Genomic DNA, 24,067 nt, shown 5'->3' on the forward strand with positions numbered 1-24,067 from the left:
AGGAGGTATGGCCTTATTGGAGAAAGTCACTGTAGACGTGGGCTTTGAGGTCTCATTTGCTCAAGCTATGCCCAGTGTGGGAGACACTTCATTTTTTGTTGCTTGTGGATCAAGATGTAGAACTCTCAGCTCTATCTCCAGCACCATGTCTGCCTGCAGGCCACCATGTCCCTCCATGATGATAATGAACTAAACCTCTAAAACTGTGAGCCACTCAATTAAAGAATTGCTGTGGTCATGGTGTCTCTCCATAGCAATAGAAATCCTAACTAAGACATTGGGCAAGGTGTGGAGACACACCTGTAGTTTAATATCAAGGAACTAAAATGAGAGATCCTGAGAGACCCTGATTCACTAGGTATAATAGAGAGCTGAAGAAGATACCCACAATTAACCTCTGTTATCCACACTCATACACACACACACACAAGCCAACTCACATGCAAACATGCATCTACATATGCACACATCTGTCTCTCTCTGTGTTCCTATCATCCCCGCCCCCCCCCACACACACACAAGGAAAAAACTTTCTATATATAAATAATGTAGGAAAGAAGAAAATGTGTTTTATTCCAGTTCTAGATTGAAACTTAAAGCATGTAAATTAAAGAGAAACAAACAAACAAACATGGATAGTTTGGCAGTTGTAAGCAAAAACCCAGGGCACAGTGCTATGGCAACATCAGTGGAAATCTATTATTCCTTTATTGCCAGGTGACAGGAAAGACACATCATCTTGACAGTTCTTCTCCTCATTATGGAATACTCACTGCTTCCTTTTTCTTTTTTCCTTTGTCTCTTCCAGACCTCATTATTGTAGCTGAAGTTTTTCCATGTCCTGCCCAGTCCTCAGCCACTCAGACTCAAGTAAACACACAGAGGCTTATATTAATTAAAACTGCTCAGCCATTAGCTCAGGCCTACCACTGAATAGCTCTTACACTTAAACTCTGCCCATTTCTGTTAATCTATAGTTGCCATATGTTTTGTGGCTTTATCTATGTGCCATTACATGCTGCTCCCTGGATGATGGGCTGGTGTCTACTGACTTAGCCCTTCCTCCTCCCAGAATTCTCCTTGTCTGCTTATCCCACATATACTTTCTGCCTGGCTATTGTCCAATCAGCATTTTATTAAACCAGTGTACAAAAGCATTATTCCACAGCACATTATTCACCTTTTGAACAGTTGGGTCAGGAAAAAAAAAAAAAGAGCAAAAGAAAATGAAAGATGAAAAGACACCTAGCAGGAAAGACTGAAATGTGTAGAGATAGAGAAACTGGCATGGGAAAGGAAGGGGAAGAGGAGATAAAAGATAAAGACTCAAGCAAAAAAGGATTCAAGAAAAGGTAAGAGAAGAGAAGGAAGAATGAGTGAGGAGGTAGAAACTTAAGTGTAGCACCTTGTATCTAAGTAGAACACAAATCCATGGGGATCTTAAGAAATGTTGATCTAGATGACAAATTAGATTCTACTAGTACTCATTCCAGAGATAAAGTTAATTCTATTTCTGGGGCTTGCTAGCTGGAAGGATTAGATCACATAGTCAGTCATTTGGATGTGGTTATAGTCTAGCAGTAAGTCTGCCTTTAGATTTATGTTGGTACCCAGTATCCCTCATATTAAAAATTCTCCTAGGTCAATAGTGCATATTTGGTGTGAAAGCCAAACTCATGGAAAAATGAGGAAGTCTCAAGTGCAATGGATTCCAATTTGAAAACCCATACTCATGAAATATAATAAACTTGATTGCCTTTAAAAGGAAAACTTGTTGGGGATTTAGCTCAGTGGTAGAGCGCTCGCCTAGCAAGCGCAAGGCCCTGGGTTCGGTCCTCAGCTCAAAAAATAAATAAATAAATAAAAATAAATAAATAAATAAAATGTTTAAAAAAAAGAAAAACTTCCCTCATGAAGTTGCAAATTGAATATTAATTTTGAGATTAATTTTGAGAGAACTTCTGTGATTATCTAAGTTTTTAAGAAAATATACTGTTTGTGTGTGTGTGTGTGTGTGTGTGTGTGTGTGTGTGTGTGAAAGAGAGAGGCTAGAGAGAGAAAGAGATAGAGAGAGAGAGGGAGGGAGAGAGAGAGAGGCTAAGACCAGAGAGAGAATGAGACCAAGCAGAGGACAACACAGTATCCAACTGTTGTTTGTTTTCAGACAGAGTCTCTCACAGACCTAGAACTCAGCACAGGTGAGTTAATACAGGGAAACCACCAGCTGTCCAGACAAATGTGGAAGGATGGAAGCACTTAGTCTCCTCCCCAGCAGAAGCAGAGACTCTTGAGACTGGAGGAATGTGGCTTGTGGGGAAGCAGGAAAAGGCAGGAGAGCTTGGCCTTCTGGGAGCTTTAGCACTCTCTGCCTCCATTGTTTGTGAAGAGAACAATGAGTTTTGATGATGGTGGCTGAGTCCAGCAGTTGGATAGAGTCAACTAGAGATGCTGGCTGGTAGAAAATGGAAAATGTAGTCACACGCATGCACAATTTCCATAATGCTAGTATGCACAGCCCCACATCTACCTCCTCTCCCGATCAAGAACTCTGGTTGTGTTGGTTGCAATTTTCCACTTGCCTAAAGTTCCAAAGCTCAATTTTACAGTGGAACCTAGAGGCAGGAAAGAATCTTTCCAAAAGGAGTAAAGATGAGTAGAAGCAAAAGTGATGTGGGGAAGGAAACAATTAGGTTGTCCTTTGGAGGCACCTGAAGTGTATTCCCAGGGACAGTAGACAAGATGAATGAGGGAGTACACTGCCTTATGGAAGCGACAGCTTTGGGAGCTAATAAAGAACAAAAGTAATGTAGAAATGAATGATTGCTAGACTCCTGTCCTTTGAAAGCAGTAATCCACTCAGATATGACTACAGAGTCTTCAAGATTTCAATAAGCCATGACAAACTATCTCCCAACAGAATTTTAGAAAGAACCAACATTCAACCTAGGAGCCCAAGTGTAGCTAGTAAACCTCCTCTGGCATTTATACCTGCTTCTAGCATCATTTCGGATTTCAGGAAGTAGATAAAGGTTGAGATCTATCTATGTGCCTGCTTAGTTAAGGCTTATCTTCATTCCTGAAGTGAGATGTTTCTGAGATAGTCTGGGATTTCACAAGCCCCTCCACCCTTAGCCAACCTGACTCCACAGAAGCAGGCTCTAAAAAGCATTGCTGTTTCTCAGTATGCCCTGATCCATTCCCAGGACTACTCCTACATCTTGAAGTGCTACCTTATAAACCCTGACATCATAGAACATTACATGCATGCTACATCTTAGAACAACTCCTTGATTTATCCTCACTGGGTTGGTTAAAATTCTCATCGGTTATCCCAAGAGCGAAGATGAGACCAATGGAACGTGGGCCACTTGCTGACGTTTGTACCTCTGAGATAGGGTGGCACAGGGAGATAGGGTAGCCCAGGGATCTGGCAGGAGGCTGCTGGGTGGCTGCTATCAAGCATCTACTCCCTGCCAGTGTAATATATGCTGCTTTCCAGTGTTTCAAAAGGAGCACTGAGAAGTCCTAAGGGACTTTTGCTAATGTTCATTCATTGCTAACATATGGCTAGGTTACCTAATCCCAAATATTATTGTAAAATAGTAGGAGTTATATATTCGAATATCCCACAATCAAAATGCTTAAAGGACCATCCAAGTTGAAACCCTCTGTAATTACCCCTGAAGACTAGAATGGTGGGCTGAATTTGTGTAATGAAACACCATACTGAACGTCAATCCTTTGACACAGGTGAACCTTAAATATAGTATTCTATTGTTTTATAGTCACTCCTTTTGTTTTTAAACTTTTTCAGATATTGTTACAATTTTATCATCTCAAGGATTTAGGCATTCTAACCCTATTGTATGGAACAGAAGGCAATCTGGAGCAATTAGAATTTGGACATGATACTAATATGGGTATCTGTTTTGAGTCAGTTAAAACATGGCTGATCCCAGACATTCGGGATATCATAACCCAAGGATAATTGAAATAGGACATTCAGGAACCTGCAGTAAACAATGTGATATTATATTCATGGCAGAATGCCACTTGTATTTTGCAGAAATATGCCCTTGAGAGCAGGGACAAGTACCCTCACCACTTGCCTTTTCCAGCTAGACTGTGGAGGCCTGTGAGACTATCCACAGCCTATGTGCTACACATGTGCCAATGCCATGTGTAAGGCTCACATGTACAAGTGTGTGCCTGGATCCCAGCCAACACCCGCCTGACTGGCAATCTATGTGTCCATAGTGTGTCTCCACTGCCTACATCTCCTCCCGTCTTCAAGCCTTATCCTCCAATGGCCCTCCTACTCTCCCAGCTTGAGACCCTGGGCTTCACACTTGCTCTCTGTTGAATAGCTTCCTTAAGTGACTGTAATTTCAGACTGAGTTCAGATTTTTAAGCCATGTTGAGAATGTTTTCAAGAGCATTTTTTAATTGCTTCTGCATGTACACCCTCCCCTTCCCCCCCCCCCATTAGCCTTCATATGAGAAATATTTGGTCTAGTTTTTCGGTTTTAAGTATAAGAAGCTTGTGTGAATTCAAACTCCAACTTATTTAGAGCCAGGCTCATGCCTATGCTTTTAGGGAACTCTTTTGTCTGCACAGAGGCCTGTCTAGAAGACAAGTTTTCTTGGTCTTCATGCGCTGATGAGTTTTTATTTTTCAGTTATTTCAGTTCACTCCATCTATGACAGTCAAGTCTTGCATCCAGGATATGTGTGTGAGTGTGTTCAAAGGAGCCACCACACCTTTTACACTTTGTTATTGCTACAATGGTGGAACAGGTAAGTGGAGACAGAGTCTTCTGTAAGTCCTAGGAAATCATGGAGGCCTGGCATCTTGGAGGAATAAGAGAGTAATTTACTAAATGTACCAGCCCTGGCCACAGCAAGTGCACTGAGCTTCTAGACAGCACAATGAGCTGTGATGTGTTGAGAAACCCTTCTGTCTTTGGCATCAACCTTGAGCACATGTCAGGGATTTCACCAAGTTCAGGTAGGAAAGGTAGAAAATGAAGTCAGAGAATAAACACAGAAAAATATTGTTTTCTAAACAAAGTAATATTTTCAATTGCCTCCACAAATACTTTTTGTGTGAAAATATTTATATGAAAAAGCAATACACCATTCTGTTTCACTTGGTCATCACTACCATTAATTAGGTTTTGACACAAATGGAACTTGACGATAAAATGGCAGTATGTAGGCTCAGGGCTATGCACAATTCCCTGATCAGAGAATTCGTAATGCAGGCAACGTAGTACTTGAAACAATACACTGGTTTCAATTGCTACACATCTATTTGAGAGAGCACAGAATACATAGGTAAAGAAAAATAAATACACTGGCATAAATAATCAAAACTAATACAAAGAATAAACACAACCATTTTATAATGTATTGACTTACAAATGAACAGTTTTTAGTATAAAAGTTGCATTTCTACAAACCTGTCTAGAAACAAATAAAATTCAACCACATTAGAAACAAGTCAAAGCCACATGTGAAGAGAATCACAGTCTACACACAACTTTAGGGAATATGCCTCTGAGGTCCATGTGCTAGGCTGAAGCTGTCCAAGGTTTCTTAGTTGAATCTCCTGCTTTAGTAGCTGCTCAGAGAACTGACCAGCAGGTTTCATCTGACTCCACCTTGGCTTCTGAGAGACAAGCTACAAGCTCAAGAGGATCAAATCCAAGACTGAGGTAAAGAGACACAACACTGGAAGAGTCCCTGTTGGCACAAATACTTCACAAACAGTTGATAGAGCTGACAGGCTAGTCAATCACACATATACAATACTGGCAGAAATAACTGCGGGACACTGAAAGGAAGAACACAGAAGATCTGCACACACCAGCAAAAGCACCAAAACCTTCTTTCCCTCACTTCAGGTTTAGGATTTTATGCTGAAATAATGTTCAATCCTTTAAAACTTCCCTTTGGAATTTACTGTTTCCCATCTTGCAAAACGCCACATGTTAGATACTCCTTTAACTAGCATTTTAATCACCTCCCCCAAAGCTGTTACAAGATGCAATTATTCAACCTTATATACAGTCAAACCATGTGGCAATATCTTCACTGTCATCCAGGGCTTTGGACTTAACAAGTAAACATGTGGCTTTCTCAACTGTCCAAAGCTGATGTGTCTCAAGCATGTTTGCCTTCTATTGCACTAGTTACTATAGATGACAGATCCAGATCCTATGTACAAGATGAGACTGTAGTGAGTGTCCAGCAGTTCAATGGCTGTGAAGTGAATGAGCCATCCCTTACCTGTTCCATGATTATCTTTCAAAACAAAACAATTACAACAACAACAAAATGAAAGTGTCTGTGCATTGCCTCCATGAGATTCTAAGCAAGCCAGCATGGTTCAGCACAGTTAAGGTGGTGAACAGTAAAAGAAATAAAAAAAAAAAAAAAAAAAGAGGTAACTGGAATTTTCAGATATTCCAATAAAGAACAAGGCACCTTACTCTAACTACCTGTGCATAAAGCACAGTACACCTTCATTCCACAATCACGATCTCATTCACCTGATTTTAACACACAAAAAATAGTATTCTACAATTAAATAGCAGATATGGCAGTCGAGGAGAAGCATGGTTAGTTTTGTTTTATAAAATCATGTTTCCATGCACTTAAGTTCTGGATCAAATTTATTATGTACACAAAAATAAAGTATATTAAATGATCTAATTTTAAGTTGACTTTTCTCCTTTAATTTTATATCAACTAAGTATTGAAAATAAACCTAAAGGCTTCAAATGGAAAGAAATCAAATTATTAAGCACTTACTTGGACTATTTACTAGAAACCTAATTTTTGCCAGGATGTTAAAAAGGAAAAGGCTTGCCGGGTGGTGGTGGCACACGCCTTTAATCCCAGCACTCAGGAGGCAGAGGCAGGTGGATCTTTGTGAGTTCCAAGCCAGATCCAGGAAAGGTGCAAAGCTACACAGAGAAATCCTGTCTCGAAAAACCAAAAAAAAAAAAAAAAAAGGAAAAGGATAAAAAAATGATTTCTATAGATAAATATAATTTTACTAGACTGGACCCTCTTCTCTATGACTTTTTTTCTCCTACCCTCCTATTTATTGTAAGTATTATTAAGAAAGGAAATGTATTATCTCATTGTACAATTAGGTACTATATGGGGTCCAATGGGAAACTGGTTTTGAAACATTTCTAAAGGCCAAGGCAGGCTGATTCTTCAAGCCTTCCCTCTAGCCAAACACCCCGTTAAAACCCTGTACTCAGTTTGGAGGAGGGTACTACACAGAACAGAGACACGGAGCCTTCCCTTTCCTGCTGCTCTGGGCTTGAGTTCCTACTCCTTGAACACTCCATGCACCTGGTCACAAGGCAAGGAGACCCGGCACAGGAGAAGTGCATCTCAGCTCTAGCAGGAAGAGAACAGCCACCACAGAACGAGGGCTCTTTTGAGTAAAGATGTGTCAGAAGGCAGGAACATGGGAGGGCAGGAAGGTCTATTACTACCACTTCAGTTCTGTGATGGCCTCAGCCTGGAGCTCATAGTTAACTAAGTTACAAAGAGGAAACAAAAACATTTATAAAGAATGGATTGTCACAATAAAATCTTCTTTGCTCGAGGTTTGTAACAGCCTCATGCAGTACGGGAAGGCAGACTCTGAACCGCCACCCGCACTGGGCTTCCTGTTAGCAGCTCATGCAGAGAAAGGGTTATCTAAACAGATAAATGCATATCCCTTCTTAAAAATGACATAAACATTTGAATTCCACAAACCTGTACTCATTATGCTGACTCAACCCAGGGGTTGTGTATAAGATTAACTTTAGGCATCTTTCATACACCTAGAATCTAATTTTATGAATTTATTCTGAGACATGCGAGGGTAAGAGAGGATTTGGAGATATGTTTTTAAGAAGCTAGTTTCCCTTGATATTGATACCAGATTAAGTAGGGAGAGATTTATAATGATACAATTCTCTAGAGGGTTGGGGAGATAGAAACAATAATCTTTCACTCTTGATATTGACTTTCCTCAATTTTGTTCACTAAAAACACATCACTGAAAGAAAAGCAGACATGCTTTTCAGTTATTATTAACATGGTTCCAGAGGCAGAGAACCCTGGAGATGGAAAATAAACAACACAAACTTGAAGTTGGCTTCACAGAACTACCTTGTAATAACAAGGCAAAAAGTACTTTGGGGTTCAGAAACACAAAGAACATGGCTAAAGGAACTCTTGAAGAAGTTATCCTGGAAGTACTACAAGCTAATCAAAACCAGTTGTTTGTTTATACCTGTCCTATGAAACCACCACTATCTTTTGAATTGCTAAAGAATACAGCATGTCCTTGAGATACTTAGCAGTCTAAGCCTCATCAGCCACGGTTACTGATTACCTGTATCTTTAAGTTGAATAAGGGTAACGGATACAGGCTCCTGCTGTCTGCTGCTCTCAATACAGAGCAGTTATGAAACATATGGCAGTCTTCAGTTCCACAGTGAAGTCACCAGAATTAAAGGTAAGAAATAAAAGACAAGAGAGCTCAGATGACTCTCCAGCTTCTTTTTGAAGTCGTATCTATGTCCAGGTCTCTAGAATTTCTAGCCCCAAGACAGTGTCTGGGAGTTTATGGTACCCAGTGTTTCTTCCATGACAAAAACAAGGAAGACTCTTCCTGTACTTCAAGGATGCTCAGGAGTAATGTGGCTCTGCTCTCTATTTAAGCCAGCAGTCTCATTTCTAAAGGTGCTACGGAGGACTGGAGAGAGTCCTCTGGTTGACTCTTTGGCCCCCAATCATATCAATTTATTTTCCACATAAGGCCCCACGAAGATCCTTACACCATGGTGGCTGAGTGCTGTCCCTGACTCTCTTTAGGACACAGAAGCTTACTACCATGTGACTACAGGACCAGAGTTCATCTTTTAAGAGTGAACATTGCTCATTCAGGAAAAAAAAATTAAAAAATAAATAAGAACTAAGGATTTGGCTTAAACTGCAGACCAGAGAAAAGCAGACTTATTTTCTGGCCTATATTTTTAGAAATGGCATCATGAAACCTATGTTCCCTTGTTTGCATGCTGACTCTTGCGCTGCCTCAGTGAGTCTTCTACCACCTCCTGTGTGTCGGCTGAATGAGCTTCATCGAGTTCCTCCTGGGACACACTGCCTTCCTGCAGCACTCCTTGGTCATTGGCGTCACTTCTCTCCTCATCCATGCTGCCTGTCAGGTTGTCCTCTTCCTCGTATTCCTCTGCTTCATCCTCATCTCCAAGGTCCTCTTTCTCCTCCTCATCGTCCACAAGACTGCCTTTGTTGTCTTCTTCATTTGAGTCATCCTTTTCTTCCTCTGCATCCTGCAGCTGTTCAGTTCCTCGAACCCCCTCTGGCCTCTGACCCTGCTCTGTGGAAGAGAGAGAGGAAAGCAAATCTCTGGATAAACCATGCAATTTAGTAATTAACTCACGGTTTAACTATGAGATGGATAAATGAGGAGGTTTCTTCTCCGGAAGTGTGAACAGGTCTTCTGGTTGCAGCTTAGCCCCATCTAGAGATTAAAATCTCTCTACAGGAGGATCACTGTACTCCATTCCTGTCTGCTCTGCCATCAAGTCAAAATTTTGTTTCTGTATGTATTACATACAGTGAAAAAGACTCAGGGACTCACTGGCCACAGCAACTATTTCAGACAATCTGAACCAATCAGAGTCCTGCTCCCCAAGAGTTTGAGGCCAAAGTCAGGAAGAAAAGGCCTCCTTTCTTTACCATAAAGTTAAGCTGATAAAACACGAGTTAGGAATAGTGATGGTTACTGAATAAACTTTAGCAGCATAACATCACTTGGGCTGGGCTTGAAGCCTGAGAACCCCATAGGAGTTTATACACTCACTCCCTTTCACACTCCTTAATACTGAAGGTCAGACATATTATCTAGCTATCTATGAAGTCTTAAAAACATCAAGAACTAAAGACATGACCTTATTTAAACTCCTGAGAAAACTCATCACTACAAATAAAGATCACCAAATCCAGAGCCAGTTAGGCCCAGAAGTAAATTGAATAAACGCAGATTTGGGCAAATAGTCTAAGCATCCTTCATTCTAATTCAAGAATAAAAGTAGTCCACTGAAAAATGAGGGAAGTAAGCCTGAGAGAAAAATGCAATCTTCAATATGAAATATTTTCTAATTTTTAAAGGAGGAAAGTTAATTTTATTCAGATTTATACAGAGAACACATCTTTAAGGAACTCAATAGAGGTAACTGGATGCTCACTGACTGGATGCTAGAGCCAAATGCAGCCACACAATACCACAAAACTCTAAAAACTCTACCCATATGAACTCCTCAGACTCACCAGAGTGCTCAGATGAAACTCTTGGAAGTGGCACATAGAAGCACTCTGAGATCACTACCAGGACCTAGAGGGAATAAAGTGATTCCACAGTGAGTAGAGAAGACAAACTGCCAACCGGCCTCAACATCAGGTTTGAGTCCTATAACCAGATGTCCTTAGACAGATCCTTAGCAGCGGTCAAAACCTTCAGAGAGATACAGCTGAGCTGAAGAGTACTCCAGGGTATGGAATTCTTGAGTATTTGAAAAAAAGAAAAAACTTCCCATATATGAGAAAATTCTGCAATGGAGAACTAAATTCTATTTAAGCAGAGACTGGCTGTTTCATCTCTGATCTTCACTGTATGAGTGATTTTCTACTCTATTAAACAAGTCTTTTTCTTTGAAAAAACTACAGATTTCTTAAGAGAAGGATCACCTCTGTACTTGTTCCATACCCAGATACAAGCAGGGATCATATTAATGAAACTGCTGGCTTGTGTCCAACAGTGTAGAGTTCGCTGGAATCAAACTCTCCAACTGCAATATTTCACTGTCTTGTGTTTCTAAACATAATAAAGATCTAACCTGGAAACTTAGAAGAATCTGTTATGAAAACATCTTAAATGCCATATTCTGCAGATCTCTGAAGTGTTTGAAGATAACCTGTCTATCTAAAATATATGTTTGACCTTGAAAATACACCTAACCTGACTACAAGTTTGATTGTAATGACTAACTGCTAACTTGTATTTCTTTATGGACTAATTAGTTGGTAATAATAACTTTCAGGGACTAGCAATTTGCATTTACCAGTTGCATCGTCCCAAGAACTCACCACCGAATCCTCATTCTTTCTTCTTGCAGATGTCAGTCAGGCATTCTACCTGACTGACCCTGGACTTCGCAGTCCTCTTCCAGCCTCCTGGCTACAGAAATACAGGCACTGCTATCAGCGTATTTCTTCTTTTACCTTGCTAACCTATGGACTAAGACTTCTTTTTGAATAGTGACCAGATTCCATAAACAGGAATAGCCTTTATTATATTATTATTTTATAGGTGCTTTGAAAATCTATGTGTTGAAGCCATAGTCCTTTGGATTGCATTAAAAAACAAGAGCATCCTATTTTGTATTCAAGACTATTACTAAGTATATATTCATCTGTTCAACTTAGGGTGAAGATCCATGTTAACAGTTAAGAGAGAAATGTTGAGGGTGTAGCATTAGTTTAACTATAATGCAATATAGAAGAACCATGAATAAAAAGCACTCTGATACTCTAGGTAAAAACAGATTGCACCCACTGTAGAATTCAGACTTCCATTTGAAAGAGGAGGACCTAAGGTCCTAGGCATAGTAGATGATGGGAAACATGGCTGTCTGGCTCCTTTAAGTTTCTCCAAGTTGGGTTACTAATATTCATGGATCTATAGAGGGTCTGGGATTGTAGGCAATGGCACCCACAAGAGAAGACAATGGGGTAAAGGAAAGATTTGAGTTGAAAAATAATCCTCAAGCTGTTTTACTGGTTTAGACAGCAAAGATGAAAACATTTCCATCTGAAAGACCAAGTTTGAAAATTAAATTTTAAAAGTGAAAGCCATGTGTTTACTACCTTTCGTGACTTTATTTAATTCCACAAGGAGGTAGAAAATTTTAATAATCCAGTGTTTCTGGCATTTCCAACAACTTCCAGAGAGAGCAAGTCACATGTATGACAGATTTGGGCTCTATGGAAGGCTAATTGGGTACCAAGCCTCGAAGAGATAGATCTACAGCTCAGTCTTATCTTTTTCTGGCATTGGCTGGTGGCCTCAGGTCACTTAACTACATTCTCATGCCATCACTCACAAAGTTGTGTATGGGCTAGCCCATCATCAAGGTCTATTTGTGTTGTACACAATTCCATTTTGTCTTCTTTCTCAGAAACTAGGAAGAAAATCTTCTAATCCTTTCATTAAGATTCCCTAAGTTCAAGATTGTTTTCTGTTTCAAGGGCCACTGCCAGTTTCTAAACCACTACAAAATGGCAAGGTTTATAAACATTACTTATACATAAATGATACCTTCTTCATCTTACACAATCACCCTTTCAGGTTTTGAATTCACCTAGAGAGATGCAGTTAAATGGAGAAGATAGATGCTTTTATTTTTTTAAAGATGGTGGTATCTATGCCTGTAATATTGCAGACCTTCCTCTGTGGGAGGTCTCACACAATCATAGGCATCTTGATAGTAATTTACTTAGCACCAAAGTTTAGGCAGTGCCTGCATAATAACAGAAATACAAACCAGGTAATAGAAACAAAAGCAACTCCTGCCTTTTATTGTTCTGTGAATTCTTTTAGCTGAAAGACTCTACTTAAGGCCACCTGGATCACTGTCTCCATGGCTCCTTCCAAGCAGTTAGTAATGGCAGGATGTGATACTATCTGACTATTCTGAAATGTAACCAAGGATCCCTTTCATGCACAATGGAAACATAATGATTTACTTTGAATTTGTTCTACAGTAGGAACTATGTTCCTTTATCTATATTATCGAACAAAAAAAAACAACCTCAGAGAACTAAAGGGTATGCATAAGAATCTGGTCAGTATTAGATATTCAGCTGGAGGATTGGAACAGAAAACTGTCTTTTATCTAACTTCTTAGGTACATTCTTTGTCTTTACCACAGTGCTCAAAGCAAGGAGCTTTGTGTGAAATCACAGCTAACTTGGTTGTCTTGGAAAATGATTGCCCGTTCAAGTACACTATTTATTTCCCCATTGATCACTGTGTATATTCTCAACAGCATTAATCTTCAGAATATTTTAGAGGTAAGACTAGAGAGTGATAATTAATGAATTTTCCATTATATTACACATTATCATTGTAACCAACAAACAAATGAACTGCTTAAAGGACATAAAATGGTATTTATATGTTTTTCCTTTCATGGTCACCTTTTCATTTTTACATTACACCCTCTTTTTAAAGGGGGAAAAAAAGACTGGTATTATCTTACCAGACCCATGAACAGTCCAAACACCAAAGTGGCAATGACGAAAAAGACATAAGAACACCAGGCAGGAATTCCAAGAGTCACCGTGAAATAGTTGTGAAGGTGCTGCAATCAAAAGGGAAATGAAATGTTTACTTACAGTGCAGGATTCTTTAGTTCTAACTCCAGTCTACAAACTGTCATTCCATATATGTGCCCAAAGTTTATTATATACAAAGATTACTAATGAACAAGTCAAATTTTGTAGCATTACAAACAGAATAATTATCAAATCATATTCAGTAAGAATTATTCTTCAGAGCTCAAGATCTTGATAGAGGCCTGGTCAAATTGCTTTGACAGTTCTTTCTTCCATCACAGAAGGTTTTCTAATATCCTTTGCCAAATCATTACCTATTCTTCCATATTTAATTCTAACATGGTTTATTAAAATGTGAAATCCTTGGGCCCTTAAAGTTTTCTGGTAAAGCAAAGTGATGCCTTAGAGTATGAATCATTTAAAATATCTCCTCACTTACTTTTTCTAACGTTAAACAACATGTGAATTATAGATATGAACTGTTCATTTCAAATTAATGTCTATCTAGAGGTACACTTCCTGGGCCCATACTTCCTCATGGTAAGTCCTATTGTTTAGACCACAAACTACAATTCAATCAATTACTAGGCACAGGATTAAAAGGCTCCAAGTTAGACATTATCAGCCCACAGAAACAATTACTGAATGATCTTCCCAGAAACCACCCCCCCATATCTCTCTCTCTCTCTCTCTCTCTCTCTCTCTCTCTCTCTCTCTCTCTCTCTCTCTCTCTCTCTCTCATACACACACACACACACACACACACAAATGAGTCCAAGTTTCTACTTTAATTTCATATTTCTCAAAATCTAAGTCATTCTTATTAGATTTTTAGTTTATGCTAAGAAATTAAAAATTTTAGCCTGGCCTGTTCTGAATGAGAAACATGTAAACAAATAAACAAAAACTGTTAATGACTACAATCTGACAATTCAAAGACTCACCACTTAAGCTACATCTTTTACTGATACAGCCTGGCAGCAGAATCCATGAAAGGATCAGAGGCCAAAGATTCAGAAAGCCGCTGAGCCGAAAAAATATGGATTCTCGGCAAAGGAGGCGATAACAGGCTATTGTGCAAAGCCATGGAGGTAAAACCTAAGTGGCCAGGGAGATCCTGGATTGTTAAAGATGTAAGAAATATGGGCCATTAACCAAGGAAACTGTGGGCATCTGGCAAACAAACCAAGAGAGAGACTATGTGTACTCCAGGTTCACAGTATTGGAGCCCAGATAATGTCAACCTGAGTGCTAGATGCAGGAACTAGAGTTGCAAGGGGTGGTGGTTGTCCTGCTGAATGTCTCACTTTGATCACATCTTTTCTTGCTTTGCCACCATGTTACCACTTATGGAATGTCTTAGCACATGCTAAAGATACATACCTGGCTTTTTACATTATAGCTCATGGTGAAGAGACTGCCCTGAGTCTTAGAAGCGGCTATGCACTTTTGAACAGCATTGAACTGTAACTATGAGGACACTATGAGGACTTTTAAAGTAGGGCATGAATGCTTTTTGCCATCAGGGGGCCAGAGGCAGAGTATTGCAGCTTGAATAAGAAATGTCCCACAGGTTCATGTATGAATCCCTGGTACACACCTGATAGCACTGTTTTCAGTGGCTGTACAACTTTAAGGAAGGGAAAAGGCATGGTTGTGAAAGCAGGTCACTAAGGGTGGGCTTAAAAGTTTGAACTTGGCCTCAGTTCTCACAGTTCTCCCTCTAATACTTTTCTTAATTCTTTGAGAATTTCAAGCAATCTATTTTGAGCATATTCAACATCTCTCCCTCAACGCCTTTTAGGACTACCCTCACCTACCTACCCACCCAACCTGGTTTGTTGTTTTTTTTTTTTAATTTTATTAAATTTTCTATTCATTTTACATACCAACCACAAATCTCCTCTCCTCCCTCCTCCGGCCCACTAGCTTTCTCCCCAATTCCCACCTCCTCCAAGGCAAGGTCTCCCATGAGGAGTCAGCAGAGCCTGGTACAGTCAGTTGTGGCAGGTCCAAGCCCCTCCTCCATGCACCAAGGCTATGCACGGTTGCAACTATAGGCACTGGGCTCCAAAAAGCTGGCTCATGTACCACAACCTAGTTTCTTTTCCCATTCTTTCTTTAAAAAAAGAAAATAAAATAAACTTTGTCACCCAAATAATTTTGGGCGTGCCTTCCCTGGTACGTAGCCTCTTTCCCCTGCATGCTGGGATTTTGTCTGGCTGGAGCTTGCTAAGTCCTATGCATGTAGTCACAGCTAATGTCTGTTCACAGGTGCAATTTCCCTACTACATCTGGAAAACATTGTTTCCTTGTAGTCCTGTATCACTGTTAGCTCTCACATCTTTTGGTACCCTATTCCTCAATGATCCCTGAGAGAGGTGTGTTAGATATGACCCATTAGGGCTCAATACTCTGTAACCATCTATTCTCTGCACACTGACTAGTGGGGCTCTGTGCTGACTGCCATCCACTGCAAGGAGTTTCTTTCATAAGAGTTAAGAGACATACTAATATTGGGTGTAGCAATAAATCATTAGGAATCATTTCAATACTGTGTTCATTCAGCAGAACAATAGCAATAGGTTCTCTCCTAGGGACAATGACCTACCTATCCACAGGTTCCTGGCCCCAATAACACTGCCAGGTATGGGGTCCATCTCAAGGCCTTAAATCAAATCAGTAAGTGGTTGGTTATTCCTGTAACACTGGTGACACTACTCTATCAGTGGATATATATTACCAGGACAGTCACTATTGTAGCTTACAAAGTATACAGCTGGGTAAGACTGATGACAAATTTTCTCCTCCAGTGGTATGTACATCTCCTTTCATCACTATGAAAGCCAGACAATAGAGATGAAGCTTCTAGATGTGTACACATTTGAATTCTCCTGTTTTGTGACTCAAGTCTGTGGTGTCTTCAGTAGTAGGGTGATATCAGTTCTGGAAATTAACCAAGAGTAATGGCAATAGTGTATGTGTTTCAGGCCTATGGGGTCCTACTGGCCAACCACCCCAAGGGAGGTAACTGGGGTTCTCTTTGTTCACAGATGCTCTTATCAGGATACTGTATCCCTCTTCTAGGGCAACTAGCTCCACTTAAAACTCTTTTTTCATATGGATGAGCATATATTTTAGGATGCTTCTATAGCAGGTTTTCATAAGGCCTTTTCCAAAAGTCTTTAGTGGAAGTTATTCCTCCCCTCATTTCTTCCTCTACCCAGACCTACCATCCCCACCTCCATTGTATCGGTTTCTCTCTTCACCTCTATAAAGTCACTGGCTGGAAAGCCCCACAATCAGGTCTAGAGTCGTAGCTGCCAACCTACCCTGCAGTGGAACTGTGAACTCAAGTAAATCCTTCCTTCCTGAAGTGGTATTTGAAGGTAGCTTCCAACTCTTAATGTTTTAAGAGGTATTATTCAGCTCTGGCTTTAGATAAAAAATGTGTATGGAGCAGTTTATGCTTTGCTTGATGACTCATTGTCATTACTGGGCTTAAGTCTTGAAGTATGCCAAAGAGACAGAGGAAACTAAAGGTCCCTTAGACTCTGGCTGACTCACGGAGGTATTTTTGAATTTGCTTTATGAATACTTGCTGCTTTACCTTACTCAGGAGGCTGGAATGAACAAATTGTGAATGAATAATGTGAAGTACTTCTGGGCAGTGTCATATACCTTTTCTCCAAAACAAATGATTAAAACACTTCAGAAACTTGCTAAGTGAGTTTTCAAAGTACAGAAAAAGTTATTTGCCTCTGAATCATTGCATTCTGGGTCTGACACTGCTTAGTATTTGAAAGCATTATCTTATTTGAATAGGTTTCACGTATCAGCTTATCCTTCAAGGGAACTATTTGTATTTCTAAAGAGATTCTATAATACTGTGGTCTTCATTTTATTTATTTATTTATTATTTTTTTGGTTTTTTGAGACAGGGTTTCTCTGTGTAGCTTTGTGCCTTTCCTAGAACTTACTTTGTAGACCAGGCTGGCCTTGAACTCAGAGATCCCCTTGCCTCTGCCTCCCGAGTGCTGGGATTAAAGGCATGCACCACCACCGCCAAGCAACTGTGGTTTTCTTAGATAATTAGTTATTACTGAAGACTAATGACTAAATAATTAATTATTACTAAGGACTAAAATAATGCAATTTTTTTTTTTTACAACCACAGACATAAAATTCCATCTGTTCACTTTGAGTTCACAATGTCTTTACAGACCCTTATGAAAGATTGGAGTATTAGAAGTATAGTAGAAGCTATATATGTAGTCAATTATAAGAGATCCAGTTTAGCTTTAGTTTTGTTTTTTGTTTTTTTTTTTATGTTTCAATTTCCTTAATCATGTTTCCTAAGGTCAAAATACGGATACTTGCTCAATGTTATATGCTTTCATTACATAAAAGTATCCTACTCTATTTTATTAAAAATATTTTAAAATGTCAGCTGATTATCCTGAACTTTAAATACTATTAAGTATTTTACCAGATGATTAAGTTAAGAGTTATTTTTTGCTACATACAGATTTGCATGAAGGGACTAAATGAAATGATCATTAAATAAAAGAAATAAGGTCATTTCTCGGAGTGGTCAGATCAAGGCCTCCACAAACTCGAGCCATCTGAACTGTTGCAGCCAGTACTCCATGGTCTCAGTCAAAGCTTCAGTGGCCCCAAAGGACAGAGTCTTAGGGTTTGGAAGCTCATCTGTATCAGAAGAGGTTTACTCTTGAGGAGTTCAGGAACAAGCCCATGATCCCTTTCACACACATTCATTCCATAATCCCCTTAAATATTTTTCTTGCATGGGAGCAGCCAGTGAGGTCTCTCCAGTGGTAGCTAAGGCTTCTTGTCTCCTTTTACAGTCTGTCTGTGAATATCTACAAGACCTAATCTAACAATCTCCTACAGGCTTCAAGAAAGGGACCTTATGATTGTACATCATCTCACTTTAACTTGTATGAACACTTCTGGATATTTTGGTAAATGGAAGAAAAGATGAGAGAAGAGATGTCCCCACCTAGATCATAAGATATCTCTCTCTCTCTCTCTCTCTCTCTCTCTCTCTCTCTCTCTCTCTCTCACACACACACACACACACACACACACACACACACACACACACACACACAAAGCAGCTGTTACAGAATTTTATCTTAAGTCTGCTATTATTAGCTTTACTTAAAAGTCAAATAATAAGTTTAAAGCATTGTTATTTAGAACTAGAAAGCAAGCAATTCAAACATAATACATGACAAATCTATGGTATTAAGCTCCTTCTACTGAGAAGAGAAAGAAATGAACATATTAAAAACTAATGACATACTACAAACTAAGAAATAAACATTTGGCCTAAATCATTGTTCTAACACTGAAGTGACTATGTGTCACTATAAAAGCACATATAATAGGAAGTGCTTTACACTAGTGGGCACAGCTCCTGGTCTCTGTAACAGCTACACAACTCCATCACTTGCAGTGCAACCTAATAAGAAACAGCAGACACTGTAAGCATGGCTGCTCAAAGAAAGCTCTGTTTATAAAACCAAGCCTCTCTCAGGCTACAGTTTCCTGCTTCCAGAAACACAGAATGACTTTTATGCCTGCCTAGACAATCTTTGATCTATAAAGAGATTTTTCCAAGGAAATAATGAGGGAAAATAAAACCACACCACATAAGCCTTTTTTCTTTTATAAAGGACTTCATCACCAATCTAATAAAATTATGTGTCTGACACTGCTACCATGGGTATTTCTTCAAATTATGCCTTTCTATAAACACATATTACTATGATGAACCAAAAATGAGAGTAGTTTTATGGCTTAAGGAAAACAGAATTATAGAAGTACTTATACATTTTCATTTTTCTATTATTTAATAGCTATTATTTCTACTCTTAAAAAAAAATCTATCTTCGCTGAAAGGCGGTGGTGGCACATGCCTTTAATCCCAGCACTCAGGAGGCAGAGCCAGGAGGATCTCAATGATTTCGAGGCCAGCATGGGCTACAGAGTGAGTTCCAGGAAAGGTGCAAAGCTACACAGAGAAACCCTGTCTTAAAAAAACAAAAACAAAAACAAAAACAAAAAAAATCTATCTTCAATTATAATAATTGTTTAAAAGTACTCACCCAAATCTTGCCAGAGATGCTAAAAAGACCAGCCATTCCAGACATCCTAAGAAAGAAAGAGAAGAATTCTGGTTATACACAGTCAAAACCAAGCAAAGCTCTGGCCAGTGACCATACCTTCACTTAGCCTGTACTCATCCACTGAAATTCCCAAAAAGGTTAGATCTCATGGTCATTTTCTGGACCACTCTGCTGTAAACACATTCCAAATTCTTGGCCCCCTGTCCCTTCATCATACAAAAATCCACAACTATGAATACATTATATCTATAGAAAGACAACATATCCTGGTGACTTCTAAAAATGAACACCCAATACTGTCCAATATATCTTTCAGGATGTAACTGCCATAATTGCTCTGTTGTTTTTTCCTTCCTTTCAATCCTACCCATCCTCCCTCAACAAACATTGTTAGCTAACAAGCATTCTTTATGCGTCACTATAAAATCAGAAGCCATTATGTGATCATTCTCATCTTCTACCACTAAATTTGAGACTGATGTATACCATATCATCTTTGTATCAACAGCAAAGTCTACCTAGCCTAACATAGTGTAGCTGGAAGTTTTCCTGTGTCCTGCCTGGTCCTGCAACCGCTCATACCCAAGTAAATACATAGAGGCTCATATCAATTATGAATTGCATGGCAAATGTCTCAGACTTCCTGCCAGCTAGCTCTTACATCTTAAATTAACCCATTTCTATAAATCTATACTTTGCCACATGGCTTGTGGCTTACATCTTGCTTCTCATGGTGGCGGCTAGCAGTGTCTCCTCTACTCTGCCAATTTATCAATCTGACCTGGATCTTAACCCTTTGCTCTGTTGATGACATGATTGTTTCTGCCATCCCTTTTTCCTGCATTAGCAATTATTCTACCTCTCCCCTATCAGTCTCTTTAGCATGAAATCACACTCGCCTACATCTTTTGAACTGAATAACTCTGCCCCTCACATAGTCCTCAAGTTTCAGAACAAAATTCTCTAAAGAGCTGTCCTCTCTTGCACTGTCTTGAAACCATTTAAATCTGGCTACACCCTAACCACCATTTGCCAAGGCCATAACAATGTCACCCTGCTGCATTCTATGTCCTTGTCAGAGATTATCTTTCTCTGACTCCTGGCATCATGGGACACAAGTAACTATTATTTCTTTTTGTAGCATCTTTTACTTAGTTTCTAAGAAACGTTTGACCCTTGCTTTTCCTTCTGCCTCATTAGCACTAATTTTTCAATTTCCTTTCTTAATTTTAATTGTGTATATGTATAAGTATACAGTTGGGCTACATGTGGTGGTGATAGAGAATTTGCATGAGTCAATGTTCTCCTTCCAGTATGTGGGATCCTGAGAGCAAACTCAGGCATCAAGCTTGGTGGCAAGTATCTGCTGTGGGATGATCCTTCTGTAGGCTGTGAATGTGTATTGCTGTCATTGGCTAATAATAAAGCCTTTTGGCCTATTGCAAGGCAGGATAAAGTTAGGCAGGGCAAACTAACTGAAGAAGGGTGGAGTCAAGAGAGATGGAACAAACTACCCAAGAAATAAGATGCCAGAGGACCAGTAAAACCATGAACCAAGTGGCAATACATAGATTAATAGAAATGGGTTAATTGAAATGTAAGAGCTAGTTAGTAATAAGCCTGGGCTTTTGACCAAACATTCTCTAATTAAAATAAGCTTTTGTGTGTTTATTTAGAACGGGATGGTTGGGACAGAAAAAACGCTGCGTCCATTTACATAGGGCAGCCCAATGTGGGGCACGTGCCTCCATATAAATCCTGAGAAAGCTTAAAAAAAAAAAAAAAGGATTCTAGACACACAAAAATGGAGCCAAGAACAGCTTCATAGTTCATGTCACTCATGCTGGCTATGGAACAGAGTTGACCCTGGCCACCACATGCGGGCTTGAGATACAGAGTGGTGGAACTACAGTTCAGAGAGACTTCTCCCAGCTGCTGCCTGCAGTCTTGAGAGCTCTGCCAGCACACTGCATGGAGGACTTAGGGTTTATGCTCATCCAGATATAAAGGGTTTAGAGATATACAGTAAGGGTAGATTCAGACAAAAAGGCCTCTAAATGGTCACAGTATGTTTAAAAAGTGTGCATAGGCTTGGGAGAGAAAAGAGAATGGGTAGAAACAGTCATAGACTTAAAAAAATGATTTAAAAATAATAGTAAAGTTCTTAAAAGGGAATAGAGTAATAAAAAAAATTATGATAAGCCACAGGTAAAGATAGAAAATACACGGAGAGTCTGGGTTTTACATTTTATTGTGTTCTCTTTAGATTTCTTGACTGTTAATAGGCAAATGATAACTGCTGAGATTATGAAAGCTACTAAATTAAACCAATCTATATATGTTAAAATTATCTTGACTTCAAAATTTAAATCAAAATATATGTTACTTTGAGGGAGAGGTTATGGTTTTGTTTCCACAGGAAATGAGAGGCTATGGATTCATTCTGGGTTAAGAAAAATCAGGTTTGATCAAGGAGGGGCCCCTGAAAAATATCCAATGGGAACTGATGGCCCAGGTGATCCAGTATCCAGAACAGCTTCCAGACTGCTGATTAAGATGATCCAGTCTCACAGGATACTATAGCCAAAACTTAACAATTATCCTAAATTTTCTCAGGGTCCCAAAAAGATTATCAGCACCCCCAATCAATAGGAAGTAGTCTAGACAACCATATTCACATTCCCAAAAAATAGATTATGGATGTTTGTCTTTGTTTAGGGGTTGGTTATAAATTGTTATTGGTCATAGTCAATCTCTTTCTATGAAGAGTCAATCTCTCTAAATGAAGAAAGGGGGGATATAATATATAAATGATGGGAAGAAGGCATAGATTATTGAATAAACTTTAACTCAGAAAACAACTATTAATCTCAAAATATTTTATATTAAGATTTTTGTTTACTGATACAAATTTAAAATTAATTTTGTTATACTATGTGCATATTTCTACTCTTATTTAAGGCATTGTGTTTATGCAGCTCAATTAAAAATGTAATATAATTTAAAAATACAGATTAATAGTCATCTATAATAGTCAAACACAGTCATGTTAGTTAGGTTTTATAGGTATATAAAGATATATTTCAGATAGATAGGTAATCTTCAAACACTTCAAAGATTTACAGAATATGGCATTTAAAATGTTTTAATAACTTGTACTTTTTATGACAGTGAGACATGTCTGCTCCTGGCAGCACCAATATACTCCAGAAAAAACAATGAGCATTGAAGAAACTCCATATGGAGTTTGTTTTCTTTATGGCAAAAGCTAGCCATGTGGGCCAAGAAACTGCCCTTGCCTCAACTGCTGACAGTTACTGTCCAGACTAGATCAGCAGGACACAAAAAAGGCAACAGTCAAACTTTGCCAAGAAAAGGTAGGCCAGTCTTTCCTTCAAAATTCCCTGCTTCTCAGGAAAGTCTGTCAGATATGCTAGGAGGCCAGAAAAGGATGCCCCAACATTATAGAAGAATCTTGGATGACTGTCCAGGCAGCCAGCTGTTTCTATCATTTCTCACATTTTTTAGATGTCGCTTGCCTGCATTTTCTGCTTACTCAGGTAATATTTCCTTCTCAGGTCTTTAATGGAATTGAAGACTAGATAATTACAATGATAGTTTTCCTTAGTATAAAGGTAAATTAGATATAAAACTTTAGACTCACCAAGATAACATGAATAATTGTTTTCTCTGATTTTGTCAAACACAAATAGACTGCATATTGTAACTGTAATTCTTGCTTGATAACTGTTTTGTTATATGTAATTTTACTATATTAGAATTGAAACTTTTCTTTTTGATTAGACAGAAAGGGAGAAATGTTGTGGAATAATCCTTCTATACATTGTGAATGTGTGTTGCTCTCATTGGTTAATAATAAAGCTGTTTGCTATGGAAAAGCAGGATAAAGTTAAGCAAGACAATCAAACTGAGTACTGAGATGAAGAAGGGCAGAATTCAGAGAGATTTGAGCAAGCCACCCAAGAAACAGGATGCCAGAGGACCAGTAAAACCATGGGCCAAGTGGCAAAATATAGATTAATAGAAATTGGTTAATTTAAATGTAAGAGCTAGTTAGTAATAAGCTTGAGCTATTGACAGAATATTCTGTAACTAGAATAAGCTTTTGTGTGTTTATTTAGAACTGAGCGGTCAGAATAGAAAAACACTGCCTACAAGTATCTTTATCTCCTGTGTTATCTCACCAGTCCTCAATTTTTCTTTTGATGACTTTCCTAGTACTTAACTTCTTAACTTTGAGGTGGGTCATAGGTTTATGACAAGCACACTACTCTTTTACTTCCTAGATGTTTCCTTTCATTCTAAGGCCTTAAACTCTGTCAAAGTCTTCTATAATTGTGTTCATTAATTCTCCACAGGGAACTATCTACACACACCCAGCTTAATAGATTTACAAAGTCTATACCTCTAACAAGGCTGACAATCTTTTTCTTCTTCCTTTTTTAATATTTTAT

The 24,067-nt window shown here is 38.9% G+C and overlaps 1 protein-coding gene across 1 annotated transcript in view; it reads right to left on the minus strand.

Annotated features, from left to right (window-relative positions):
* Nucleotides 1-7,026: 7,026 nt before the first annotated feature.
* Nucleotides 7,027-24,067, minus strand: part of Tmx4 (thioredoxin related transmembrane protein 4) — a 44,824-nt gene continuing 27,783 nt past the window's right edge. The window contains exons 5-8 of the mRNA XM_036185731.1: nucleotides 19,572-19,617; nucleotides 13,362-13,463; nucleotides 10,372-10,435; nucleotides 7,027-9,418 (exon numbers count right to left, since the gene is read on the minus strand). Coding sequence (XP_036041624.1) covers nucleotides 9,075-9,418; nucleotides 10,372-10,435; nucleotides 13,362-13,463; nucleotides 19,572-19,617 — 556 coding nt within the window. The 3' untranslated portion in view covers nucleotides 7,027-9,074. The remainder of the gene's footprint in view (nucleotides 9,419-10,371; nucleotides 10,436-13,361; nucleotides 13,464-19,571; nucleotides 19,618-24,067) is intronic.

This window comes from Onychomys torridus, chromosome 4 (assembly GCF_903995425.1).
Source record: "Onychomys torridus chromosome 4, mOncTor1.1, whole genome shotgun sequence".
NCBI classification, from domain to species: domain Eukaryota; kingdom Metazoa; phylum Chordata; class Mammalia; order Rodentia; family Cricetidae; genus Onychomys; species Onychomys torridus.